Below are 12,481 nucleotides of genomic sequence, written 5' to 3'. Positions count from 1 at the left end.
ACAAAAGTGTTAAAATTCCTAAAATGAACATTTCATTTCCTCCACGGAATATTAAACAATATATAATTTGACATTGTGGTGAAAATAAATCCCCTTTTATTAAAGTGACAAAAATCACAGTATTCTTTTGTAATGCAAATGCATATGTCCTTCTGAAACCTCAAGGTTTCCAAATTTGCAGGAAATGGAACAAACACTGAACTAAATTTAAATGATTACTAACTACTGTGTTGTCCAAGTTGACAATCACTTTTTAATTATTTTATATTATTATTAATACTTTAATACTTCATTTATTGGTTAGATATTTGCAATACCCAGACTAACAATAATGATTGATTGCAATACATAAAAATCCAGAAATACAGAGATTCGAGGTTTCAGAAGGACAGCAGCGATATTATTGTGTATACATTGCAAGTAAACAACCTCTAGCAGGAGTGTGAATATCTTGTGTTGTACCTGCATTAATCACAGGAGTCGTGCACTTGTTGCCGTTGTTTTATCGCATATAGCTGTCAGATAACGTTTTCAGCCCCGTATCTGCACTTGTCTGGTTACATCTCATTTCAGTTTTAATGACCTTGGACATTTATTCATTTCAGTTCCAGGACATCTGCGATGAGCTTTGCCTACTTTGCATGCTGGGTTGTAGCTCTTCTCTGCCTAATTAGCTTGCTGTTTAACATGGATGTAGCCTGTGCTGTATTCACTTAAGACTACTGCTTATTGCACCATTAGCCTCTGAATATACACAATACTTGTGTGCTAGAGAACAGTGCAAATTGTATGTAAATGCTGAATATCTTCAACTCATTCAGATGAAATGACTATATCAGTGGAGGAGGTTCTTAATATAAGGTACAGAGTACCGTGACAACTGCCAGAGGGGTATCCATTGACGTCATTTTCCCACGTGAACATCATTTAAATAACAAAAAAATAGCTGAGGAATATTGGAGAAACGGGGACTAAAACACGCAATTATTTCCTGAAATTACAAGCAGCTGGACTCAACGGTAATCCTAACGACAGAGGAATCAGGTGTTGAGTTTCCTGATGTTGTAAGCAGTCATTTTGCTGAGTGGTTTGCCACCCACAGGTGTTCACGTGGTAAAGTGATGACACGTCCATACCCTTTATTATGCAAGTACCAATAAGTTGACAAGTAATGATTATGTATTTTAAGAAGTGTTATGAACTTCTGAATCAACTTCCTTTTGTCCAAACGCTGACAGATGGGTTGAGGTTAAACTGGCTTTATTATTTTGGTTATTTAATTAGGTGCCACTAGTTACGCAGAAAAAATCTCTAACTTTGCACCGTAATACGTGCCTGTTATATTCCATCAGAGCTATACGCAATATGTCTATATGCTACTGGACCTCATAGCAAAGTGATCAGGATTTTGACATTACATTAGTGTGGTTGATTGAGAGAGCATCCCTTGTTCCTGCCACTGTCTCACTGTAATGAATGCATGGAGTAGCTGGCGGGGGGCACATCCAGACATTAGTGTTCACTGTGGACATAATAAAGTCATAATGGGGAATCATATCCAGCCATGTCCCATTAAACATCTCAGTCCTGCTCATTCGTCCTCAAGAGCACAGCCACTGGAATCCTAAAGGCAGATTGTCTGTAATGCAAACCGCTGACCTTCCGTCATTACACAGCCATCCAGTGCTTTTCTTCAGTTTCAGCTTGATCTATGTGTCTGTCTATGTATTGTGTAATATGTACAATTGAACTGTTTTTCTTTTAGCAATTTTTGTCCTCTTATTTTTCAGGAATGAGAGAACACCCACCCATCTCAGTGTGTGACCTGGCCGACCATATTGAGAGACTCAAGGCCAATGACGCCCTCCGCTTTTCTCAGGAGTATGAGGTAAGCTGGAGGACATACATCACCTGTATCTACATTATCTAAAATGAGACCAGTTTAGTTATGCCACAGTTTTATTGTTCGATTGCCAACATGTGTATGTGCTGTAATATTACATTTTCTGTATTTGTTCATGATTTCTCTATTGCCTCTGTGATATCAATAGATCCTCTTGCCATCGATGTTTAGCGTGTCTGTATTCAGCGTTATGACAGCTGTTCCACACTTGCGTCTCTTTGATAAGCAGATGCTCATTTTCCCGTGTTGAGACTGAGAACTATTATATTTCACTATGAGCGATTTTGCAAGCATGCCTGTCAGTCATCTCCCCAAAGGTGTAGAATTATTAAAAGATCAGACCATGTTTGCCAAAAATGTGCAATTGTGAAGTAGATTCCCCGTTAAGGTTTTGAGAAATGTTAAGTGTGGATGTATTAGTAGAGTCCAAGTCTCAGAAATTCTGATGAAAGCTTTTAGAAAATAGAATAAAGGGTGAGAGAAGGGTAAAAAATATATTGATTAGCCAAGATCACACAAGTCTTTTTATTTAATCCTTTGCACTTTTTTCTTCCAAAGTCTTATGTATAGTAACACTATGAATAATTATAATTTTTTAAACCAAAACTTTTCTTCTAAGTACGTATGCGTCTATGGAAGATAATATTTAGAGACTTGTTTTATAACATTAGATTTATTTTATGAATCTTAAAAGAATATAAGTGACACTAGTAACCCAGTCAGCACCCATACGTGACACATTTCTCCTTCCGCCCCCACTAGCCAAACAGTACTCGCTGTCTGCTCTTGGCATGTTATGATGTCATCTCCTCCTGTCAAGGAAGACCTCCTCTCAAGAGGACAGATTGTTCCACTTGGGCCAATGGGAGTAGTCTAGTCCAGCCAGCATGAGCGAGGCAGCGGGTCGCCATCATGTTTATTGGCTCCGTTCGTTTCATTGTGTCACATGGTTATATCTGCCAAATATTATCGCCACCTACTTCCCTTAATCTTGTAATCGCTGGAAAACACTAGAGTAAAACAAGAGTGATGCTTAGAAGATGTTTAAAGACCCCTTGAAATGGGCGGTTTGCGTTCCTGTGCAGCCTCTCTTTTGAAACAGGAAGTTGGAGTGGGGGGGATCAACTTCAGGGTGACTAAATGATGACAGATTATTCATTTTTGTGTAAACTATCCCCTCAAGTTTGCTATTCAAGCAAATCTTAGAGTTTGGGGTTTTCGTAGTATAACACCATTTGGGCATCTATATTATTACTTAAATATTTACGTACTAGTTAAACCCAGAGTCAACTGTTCTTGAATGCTATGAACTTCATACACACATAAACCAGAATATAGAAAGCTCCTTGAATGTTTGTTGTCTCATGAAATCCTTCTGTCTGTCTTAAAGCTCTCTGAAGAGCACTCGCGGTCTCCACCGGTGACAAGCGCAATAGCTAACATGCCTGTCAGCCACTGTTTCTCACCAGTAACAAGCCTATGTTTGTCAACCTGCTAGAGCCCTAGCTTTTAATAGGAGCTGGTACTCACCTCCCACTGCTATCATTATCTGCATCTCTCAAGCTTGTCAGCCCATGTAGTGACAGTTTATATGCGCTCTGCACACTGTCTCTTTGCACGTTACCTGAACTTATACGCAGAAGCTTATGGCGATTTAAACGCTCGCTCATAAACTGCCAGTTCTACACGCTTCAGTATGACTATTTATTATTGTAAAGCACAGAAGATTCGCAGTTGAATTCTAAACCTAATTTAGATTGAAATTAAACAGACAATCGGTTTACAGAAGAACAAGTTGTAAAGGATGTGAGGAAGACAGTGTTATTCCAGTTGAGGTGAGAGGTGTAGAGGTTGATGGACATTGAGTCAAACAGAGCAGGCAGATCAATACTGAATAACAAGAGACCCCGTGACATTGTTGACTGGCTGAGGAGGCTGCTGCATATTGCTGCCGATCGATGCTCGGATACAACCCGCGGTGTCATTTGAGCCGAGGAGCCTTGTGACTCGAGAAACAGAGGAAGAAAGTGATAACCCACTCGTAGCCTCGTGTATAATACTTTGAAGATGTCGGATTGAGAAATGCAGGTACCAGAGAATCTCTCTCATTTTCATTATTTGTTCAAAAGTCTCCCAAAAACGTGTACATGCTGGATACCTTTACAGGGATCGTTCCCCCAAAAATGTATATACTCACCCTCTTGAAATTCCATACCTGTATGACTTTCTCTCTTCTGCAGAACACAAAAGAAATTCAACCGAAAATTTAAATTCAACCGAACATCACCCATTCACTTGCTTTGGTTTTGAGTCCATACAATTGAAGTGAATGGGTGTCAGCACTGTTCGGTTTCAACTTTCTTAAAAACATCTTTTGTGTTCTGCAGAAGAAAGAAAGTCATACATGTATGAAATAGCAAGAAGGTTTCAATAAATCAACAAGGGTAAAGACATCCACCCATTCCTGGTAATGCAAGCTGCCATTGATGTTCTGAATGCGGGGTTTTCCTCAAGATGTGTTCACCTGTCTCTTTAAAACTTCATGTCTGTCTCCTTAGATCCGCAGTCTCTTTGTTACGTCTGGTATTCCTCAGCCATTGCACTTTCCTTCTCGATTCTGTCAGCCAGAGCGAAAACAAGTGCAGGCATGAAGTCCACATGGACACCTGTATGCCATTAGGCCACTCTGAGCATGTGAATGCCTTCTCCTCCACATGAAATCTTTAGCATCAAACCCACACGAGTCCAGGTATAGACAAAGAGAGTCAGAGGAACTATTGTCAGAGCCTCATGCAGGGATCTTTTGTGATTTATGGTGTGAGAGAACACCGAGCCATCTGTTGTTTGCTTCTGATAACATACCCGATGAACTCTTACTGCAGGGCAGGTGATCACTAGTAAGGGATCAGAACTAAAATATACTCACAAAGGGGTCCAAATTACGGCTCTTGAGCTCTGGCAGTCCACCGCTTTTATCAACCCCAGAGAAAGTCATCTCTGGTTCTTTTGCGTCTGCTGTTCAAAATGTTGGGTTGCTATAGAAACAAAACCTCCCCTTCTGAAGTGATGCTAGTTCAAATATACCCCCGCGGCACTCCGTGGGATCAAGCTTCAAAGAAGGTTCCTCAAAAGACTGAACAGATTTCTCTTTCTCTCTGTCCCTTGTTTTTTTTCACGACAGTCCGTTGATCCAGGACAGCAGTTCACTTGGGAGAACTCCAACTTGGAGGTCAACAAGCCAAAGAACCGTTATGCCAACGTTATTGCTTACGACCACTCGAGGGTCGTTCTTACCCCTGTGGACGGTAAATTTCAAATACTGTTGACCTTAAGCATTTCATTAAAGAGACTGATGTGTGTGTGTATGTTTAGGAACGCTGCAATTACCGCACATGCAGAGGCACGTGTTCATTCAAGTGGTCTACCAATGAGTTAATATTTCCCTGTTTTTAACTCCCTGCAGGTGTTCCAGGTAGCGACTACATCAATGCCAACTACATTGACGGCTACCGTAAGCAAAATGCCTACATCGCCACGCAAGGGCCCTTGCCCGAGACTCTGAGCGACTTCTGGAGGAAGGTGTGGGAACAAAGAGCCAGTACTATAGTCATGATGACTAGACTGGAAGAGAAGTCCAGGGTACGTTTTAAAAGAATGATCTATGATTGGCGCTGAAGAGACCCAAGTCCAGTCACTATGTGCTCTTCAAGTGCACTGTTGTGCTTGTAAAGAGGGAAATACACATCAGATGACATATTTGACAGTGGATGACCTGTAATTCGTCTCCTTTGGAATTTTTGCTTTCTGGTTTTGTTGATGGATGTAACGTCAGATTGGAGGTAAAGGCTTATAGAGTGAGAAAAAGATGTTTTGGCAGCACTAGTGTGGTTAATGTGTGGGTTTTGGCAAAGCTGCGCTTCCATAAAGCACACTTGATGGGCGTACACATCCCTGTGAAGAAAACCTAGAGGGCAGATAGAAACAGCTGACCTAATTTCACCTCTGGCAACTTTGTCTTAGGCCTCCGCCTTAAGGAGAATCAATATCCTGTGTCATTTACGGTTTTGGGAGGAACACACATGTACAGGTTTGAATAATGTTTGCTTTTTAAAGTTGGCTTGCATAAGCATTGCCCTGGATTCTGAGCTAGCTTTGTCCTTGGGAATTATAGGACAAATGTGGCATGCCCTTCTGCCATAACTCATTGGGTTTAATACCATCATGAGGCAAGCATAAATAATCCAGTATTGTATTAAAAACCATTTAGGGTTTTGTTTTAGGCTAAAATGTGACGCTAACCAGAGTAAACCTCAGGGCTACAATGTTGCTTTTCGCTTGCTAGAATATTGTGCAAGTCTTACTGGCTTAAATCAAATAAACCCGATTTCTACTTTAGTGTAAATTTTTGATTTTTTACACAATTTTTCTTCCACCATGTGCAAATTATAATTCAGATTGCTTGGAAAAGTTTCCCAACTTTCCTAAAAAAGCCATATGGTCAGCCACGTACATAGACTGTATATAAGTTGGATGGCGTCACAGCGCTTCCTTCCGTTGTAAAAAACTGATCGTAAAACGTCCAACGTTGGGCGCTGACAAGCTACGCAAAATGTCAGTTTGGAGCCTTTGTATGTGCAGAAGGAATCGTCAGTGGCGTCAGTCTGCGCAGAAGTGGAGTGCGGTTTCAAGGTTCTGCACATATTCCCCGATGACTTCATTGTAAACAAAGAAATCATATTACCACACCCCTTTTTTATAACATCTTATAACTTACTAATACCAAACATATTCAAATTACAGAAAATATCATTGGATTAAAAAATTTGAGGTGTAATTGGATTGAATAGTTTGGCTCCTGTCCTATTTGTTTACATGGTAAAGGCGGGGGTTTATGACCTGTACTGCAGCCAACTTTCGTTTATAATTTAAGACCCATGGAATTCACTCACATGCTCTTGTTTTTGACTGTTTTTACTGATCTTCTATAAAACAGGTGAAATGTGACCAGTACTGGCCCGTCCGTGGTACTGAGACATATGGAATGATCCAAGTAACCATGCTCGATGCTGTGGAATTGGCAACCTACAGCGTGCGCACCTTCGCCCTTTACAAGGTAAAAAGTCGCTTTCACTTTCTTCTCCATATACCAACTTTCCGTATTTGCAGGCCACTCAGTTTCCGCCTTCTCACTTTGTTTCCAACAGAATGGCTCCAGCGAGAAAAGAGAGATCAGGCAGTTCCAGTTCATGGCCTGGCCGGACCATGGAGTGCCTGAATACCCCACCCCCATCCTAGCCTTCCTGCGCAGGGTCAAGGCCTGCAACCCCCCTGATGCTGGACCCATGGTAGTGCACTGCAGGTGAGCACCAATCAACCCAAGTCACTTAGGTATAAAACTCTGCTGCCAGTAGCTTTAGTCTGTGGAACTGCAGGTGACAGGGTAAGATTTATCACTTTCGTGGTCTGCTACATGCTTTTATTAGTGGGCTAACGGCTTTGTGTCTCACAGTGCCGGAGTTGGCCGCACCGGCTGCTTTATAGTCATTGATGCCATGCTAGAACGCATGAAGCACGAGAAGACTGTGGATATCTACGGTCACGTAACGTGCATGAGAGCTCAGAGGAACTACATGGTACAGACAGAGGACCAGTACATCTTTATCCACGAGGCCTTGCTGGAGGCCGCCACCTGTGGGAACACTGAGGTCCCAGCCCGGAACCTTTACGCCCACATTCAGAAGCTCACCCAGCCATCGCCCGGAGAGACAGTCACAGCCATGGAGCTTGAGTTTAAGGTGACTGCTCTGGGATTATTGATATTGTATAAATACTACACATGATAATATCGAAAATAATTCAGTGCCAGTGTCTCACCAAGATGTCTGTCATAACACAACAGAAACTAAAAATAACTAAGTACACCATTAATGCAATCTCAATGATGCTGTAAAAGTTTGTCTTGACTTTTCCATCTGTTAATACTGCTCATGGGATGTATATGAACAGCGGTATATTTGTGACGCTAGATACTAGAAGCAGAAGCAGCATCTGGTGCAGAGATTCGAGTGGATACCCAATACAGACAGGGCTTGTAGTAGAGCCAATGGTCTCTGCACTCTCTGTTGATGTCCATCTGTGCTTTCTCTTCCCCACTGCCAGTTAAGCCCTCGCTTTTCCAGTAACCCCCGCAACCCCACCTGCCAGTGCATAGCTCTAATCTAACACTCCTGTATCTGCAGTCACCAATCATCAGGCTTCGTCTTTTTTTGTGAAATGCACAGCTAGCCCACAAATGTCTCGAAATGTCTTTTAAATTTGGATCTTTGGTTCTGCTCTAAACCCAGCTTTTGTGTCCACAGAGGCTCGCCAACTCCAAAGCCCACACGTCACGATTCATCAGCGCCAACCTGCCCTGCAACAAATTCAAAAACCGGCTGGTCAATATCATGCCCTTTGAGTCCACACGGGTGTGCCTGCAGCCAATCAGAGGAGTGGAAGGCTCAGACTACATCAATGCCAGCTGCATCGACGGATACAGGTAGCTGTCATGCCAGTCAGTGAAAAAATGCAAATGGATGGTTAAATCGTGCTTGCGTTGCTCAGCATCTGTTTGTTTACTTGTGTACCTTGAGTCTGATGTTTGACAAAAATTGACACAATAGGAACCAGGAAAATGTTTGGTATTGATATTGCGAATGATATTTTAAGCTGTACGTGGGTTGTCTTGTTTCTTCATGCTGTGCTCACATCAAACATCTAGACTCAAACTACCTAATGCTGCATGGTAAATAAGATGATCCCGTGCTCTATTGGCAATATTCAGTGAGCATCGCAGAGTAGTTTGTTACACATTTTCAGCCTTCACATTGTTTTGTTCCTTCACTCTGTCTGACAGCTGTTTATTGAATTACAAAGAGAGATGCTCTCAATGGGCCGAGCGCTTGAGAAAATCAGAATGCCGGAGAAGAAAAGGCCAGCCATGTTTGGCGTAAATCGGCGCGTGGGCATGAAATGTCACACAGTCTGTGAAGGAAACATCTGGGGGCTTGATACATCAGCCCCTCTCGTTTAAATTAAAACTTAATGAGAGGTACGGCGGAGAAACTCAACCTAAGCATATGGTTATTGACACCGTTTCCGTTTTTCAACCGGATTAATTATATTTTGGGTTTGCCTGCCCCGAGACTTCTTGTCTTTTCAAGAAAGGGCGATTAAGCCACTTTAAAACGTCACATTAATGCGGCGAGCACAAAAACACGTCTGACCTTCTTACTGTTTACAAGGAGCTTTTCCAGTCAAGTGCATCCGTCATTAGAGCTGTTTTTGTGTCGGCCTTCAGAAACATCTTACAAGTTGTGTTGAGTTTTGTTTGATTGAAGGAAAAAGAACTGCATGACTAATGTGGAGGTAATTCAGTTACGTAAAAGGCAGTGACGTGGGCTTTGTGTAGTGTGCAGTGGCGGAATGATGGGTTGGAGGGAGTGTCACCTTTTCTTTATTTTTCCGGAACAAGGCCCTGAGCACACTTGAATCTCTCGATTCAATGTTATTGGCTTCCCTGTAGCACTTTCATTAGTTGCTAACCTGTGGCTCTGTATGAGACAATGATGGGTTTGCCATGCGTCTGTTTCTTGCAATGGCTGTTTTAGCATAGCACACTGCTGCCACCTTCTGGTCATGTTAATTATTACCGAATTCCACCATCCACAAGCACACTCTTTACAATAACTTGCCAGCTAAAGGCATCACTATAGAGGTTATAGACGTGTCGATTTCAGTGTCTGGGAAGACCGGATTCCTTTGTAAGTCGGAAGGATCACCGTCGACTCCAGCTGCTTGTAATTTCAGCAAATATTTGCGTGTTTTGGTCATGGTTTCGTTGTCTTCTATTCTCCCCAGCCATTTTATTGGGTGTTTTGCCACCCAGGGGAGCATGTCACAGGGCTTGTTCCAACATGTTTACGTAGGAAAGTAACGTCAATGCACAACCTCTATCCATATTAGTAAAGCACAGCTGTTTAATAGTTACTGTCACTAAACATGTTATTCGGAGTAAACATGAAATGTTATTTTTTGTGTGTCCACAGACAACAGAAGGCCTATGTTGCCACCCAGGGCCCTCTGGCAGAGACCACTGAAGACTTCTGGAGGATGTTATGGGAGCACAATTCCACCATTGTTGTGATGCTGACCAAACTCAGAGAAATGGGACGGGTAAGATTATGACATATGGATTACACTTTTTGTGTTATTTATTTCGGCATATACATAAAACCCTGACTGTCTTGACTATGCACAAGGAACAGGTCGACCAAAACTAAAATTGACCCACTCCCTCATGTCGTTCTATGTGGATATGAGTTTTTTTAAATAATTAAAATCTAAATTATAATACTCTGGCTCTTTTTAAAATGCCATTGAATACTGTCTACTTTTGAAGTGCACATATTGATCTTAAAGTCCCAGTTAGATAAAAAAATGACACTTCCTATTTTTATTGTAAATAGTTTTTGGGATGATCTATTGATAGAAATGCAATATAATATACTTAGCTATATCTTTAGAGGAGTATAAAGAGCGTACACAATGAAACGTTGTGTTTTTATTACCTTAGAATGAGCTATTTCTATCCACATACACCGCGGGTCTACTTGCATGGAATTCGCATTGTTTTAGAAATGGAGAAGTGGAGTGAGCGGTTGATTGCAATTCGCAACCTTGCCGGTAGATTTCACCGACTGGACATTTAAATTATGTATGTTCGATGGCTTACCCGGAGCATCCGTTAACTCCTCCCCTTCAACTGTCAGTCAGCTACCAGTTCCATTTCAAAATGCAACAGCTGTTTTATACATCCAATCAATTCGCAGAGAAAGACTAAAGCCACGCCCACTGTTTTTCTTATTAAAAATTTTATTTCACTCTGAAATGCGTCAAAATAAAGAGGTAAAATACATGTGTCCTGAGTAAAATGGAGTTTCATAATTTGTATTTAGACATTTCTATCTAAATTACTTTATATATTATGGATAACACGTGTTGTTTAAGGTTTAGTTTTAGGGATAAAGAAAAGTTGTTTTAAACTTTCCCACTCACTGCTTTCTCTTTCTCTGCTCACCTCCGGTAGGAGAAGTGTCATCAATACTGGCCTGCTGAGCGCTCTGCCCGCTATCAGTATTTTGTGGTGGATCCCATGGCTGAATACAACATGCCCCAGTACATACTGAGAGAGTTCAAAGTCACAGATGCCAGGGTACGTGTCCACACATCAATCTGCCAGAGAAACATTGTTTGTGTTTTTATTTCAAATGAAAATCTGTGCGCAACCTGTTGCTGCCTGTCGATTCATCTCATGATCCCAGTGCTACTGACTTCATGCTGGTTCAGTATATACTATACACACAGCCCATCAACATGTTCATACATTAGCCATATGGACTTAGACTCCCCTCGGAGTGCGTTTGTAAGAGAAACTTTCCCAGTAACAAGGACATCTTTCAATAGCTTAATGCATTTAACTTTTGTTTCTCAAGCAACCAATACATATTGACCACTGCCAGCTTCAATAACTGTTCATCTCAACATTTCTTTTAGGATGGCCAGTCTAGAACCATTCGTCAGTTCCAGTTCACCGATTGGCCAGAGCAGGGAGTGCCAAAAACTGGGGAAGGATTCATTGATTTCATTGGCCAAGTTCATAAAACCAAGGAGCAATTTGGGCAGGATGGACCAATCACTGTGCACTGCAGGTATTGCTTTCTACTTAAAGCCCAATTCACCTTATAAATGAAAATTTTTGAAAAGAATTATGGACAGCAGAATACGTAAGGGATGATTTACTGTCAGACATTATTGCTAATAAAATAAGAAGCCCACAACCAGCACTCCAACACAAAGTGGAGGGGTCTTCTATCACCCTGAAGAGTTTTATTTTATGGCTAACAATACATTATCTTGCACGTCATCAAAAAAATGAATGGCCGTAAAATGTTGATTTCAGCTATTTACAGATTATTACTTTTTATGATCGCAGAGTGATATGGTCAGTTAAGTGGTCATCGTACAAAATATACTGCAAAGGATTAAGTATTCCAGAGAAGATAGTTTTAAGTTTGATTATATTTATATCTTTATTAACTCTTACTTTATAGTGACCTTTATTTAGTCTATAGTGACATTTTAAACCTTTAAATAAAACATTTTACCATAATGTAACATTTAAAGGTCCAGTTTATAATTTTTTGGAGGATCTATTGACAAAAATGCAATTTAATGTACATAACTATGTATTAATATGTGTTTTAACACTGTTTCAGCCACCTTAGTGTTTCTAATAGAGTGTTCACACCAAACGCAGTAAATCGCGCTATTCGCGCGTAGTTGGACGCTTGAACATTTTGAGTTTACTCGTATCATTCACGCGTGAAATTTGCTTCATTACAGACGCGAATTCGCGTCATTGGAAGGGGCTTCTGCCAGGCGGTTCCAGTCTCATTGCGAAATGGCTGACATGGATTTTGTTGCGAGGGTAGCTGCGCATTATGTGCTATGAAAGGCTGAAGAATGACGTATCCTTCG

The 12,481-nt window shown here is 41.2% G+C and overlaps 1 protein-coding gene across 1 annotated transcript in view; it reads left to right on the top strand.

Moving 5' to 3' along the window:
• Nucleotides 1–12,481, top strand: part of ptprfb (protein tyrosine phosphatase receptor type Fb) — a 95,879-nt gene that overhangs the window by 81,506 nt on the left and 1,892 nt on the right. Inside the window, exons 21-30 of the mRNA XM_079453326.1 lie at nt 1,791–1,888; nt 5,085–5,208; nt 5,367–5,542; nt 6,897–7,016; nt 7,108–7,262; nt 7,413–7,698; nt 8,263–8,441; nt 9,991–10,117; nt 11,031–11,156; nt 11,498–11,652. Coding sequence (XP_079309452.1) covers nt 1,791–1,888; nt 5,085–5,208; nt 5,367–5,542; nt 6,897–7,016; nt 7,108–7,262; nt 7,413–7,698; nt 8,263–8,441; nt 9,991–10,117; nt 11,031–11,156; nt 11,498–11,652 — 1,546 coding nt within the window. The remainder of the gene's footprint in view (nt 1–1,790; nt 1,889–5,084; nt 5,209–5,366; nt 5,543–6,896; nt 7,017–7,107; nt 7,263–7,412; nt 7,699–8,262; nt 8,442–9,990; nt 10,118–11,030; nt 11,157–11,497; nt 11,653–12,481) is intronic.

Source organism: Barbatula barbatula, assembly GCF_947034865.1.
Source record: "Barbatula barbatula genome assembly, chromosome: 3".
Lineage (NCBI taxonomy): Eukaryota > Metazoa > Chordata > Actinopteri > Cypriniformes > Nemacheilidae > Barbatula > Barbatula barbatula.
Note: the sequence above shows the minus strand (reverse complement) of the source record. Positions and strands in the feature narration are given on the sequence as shown.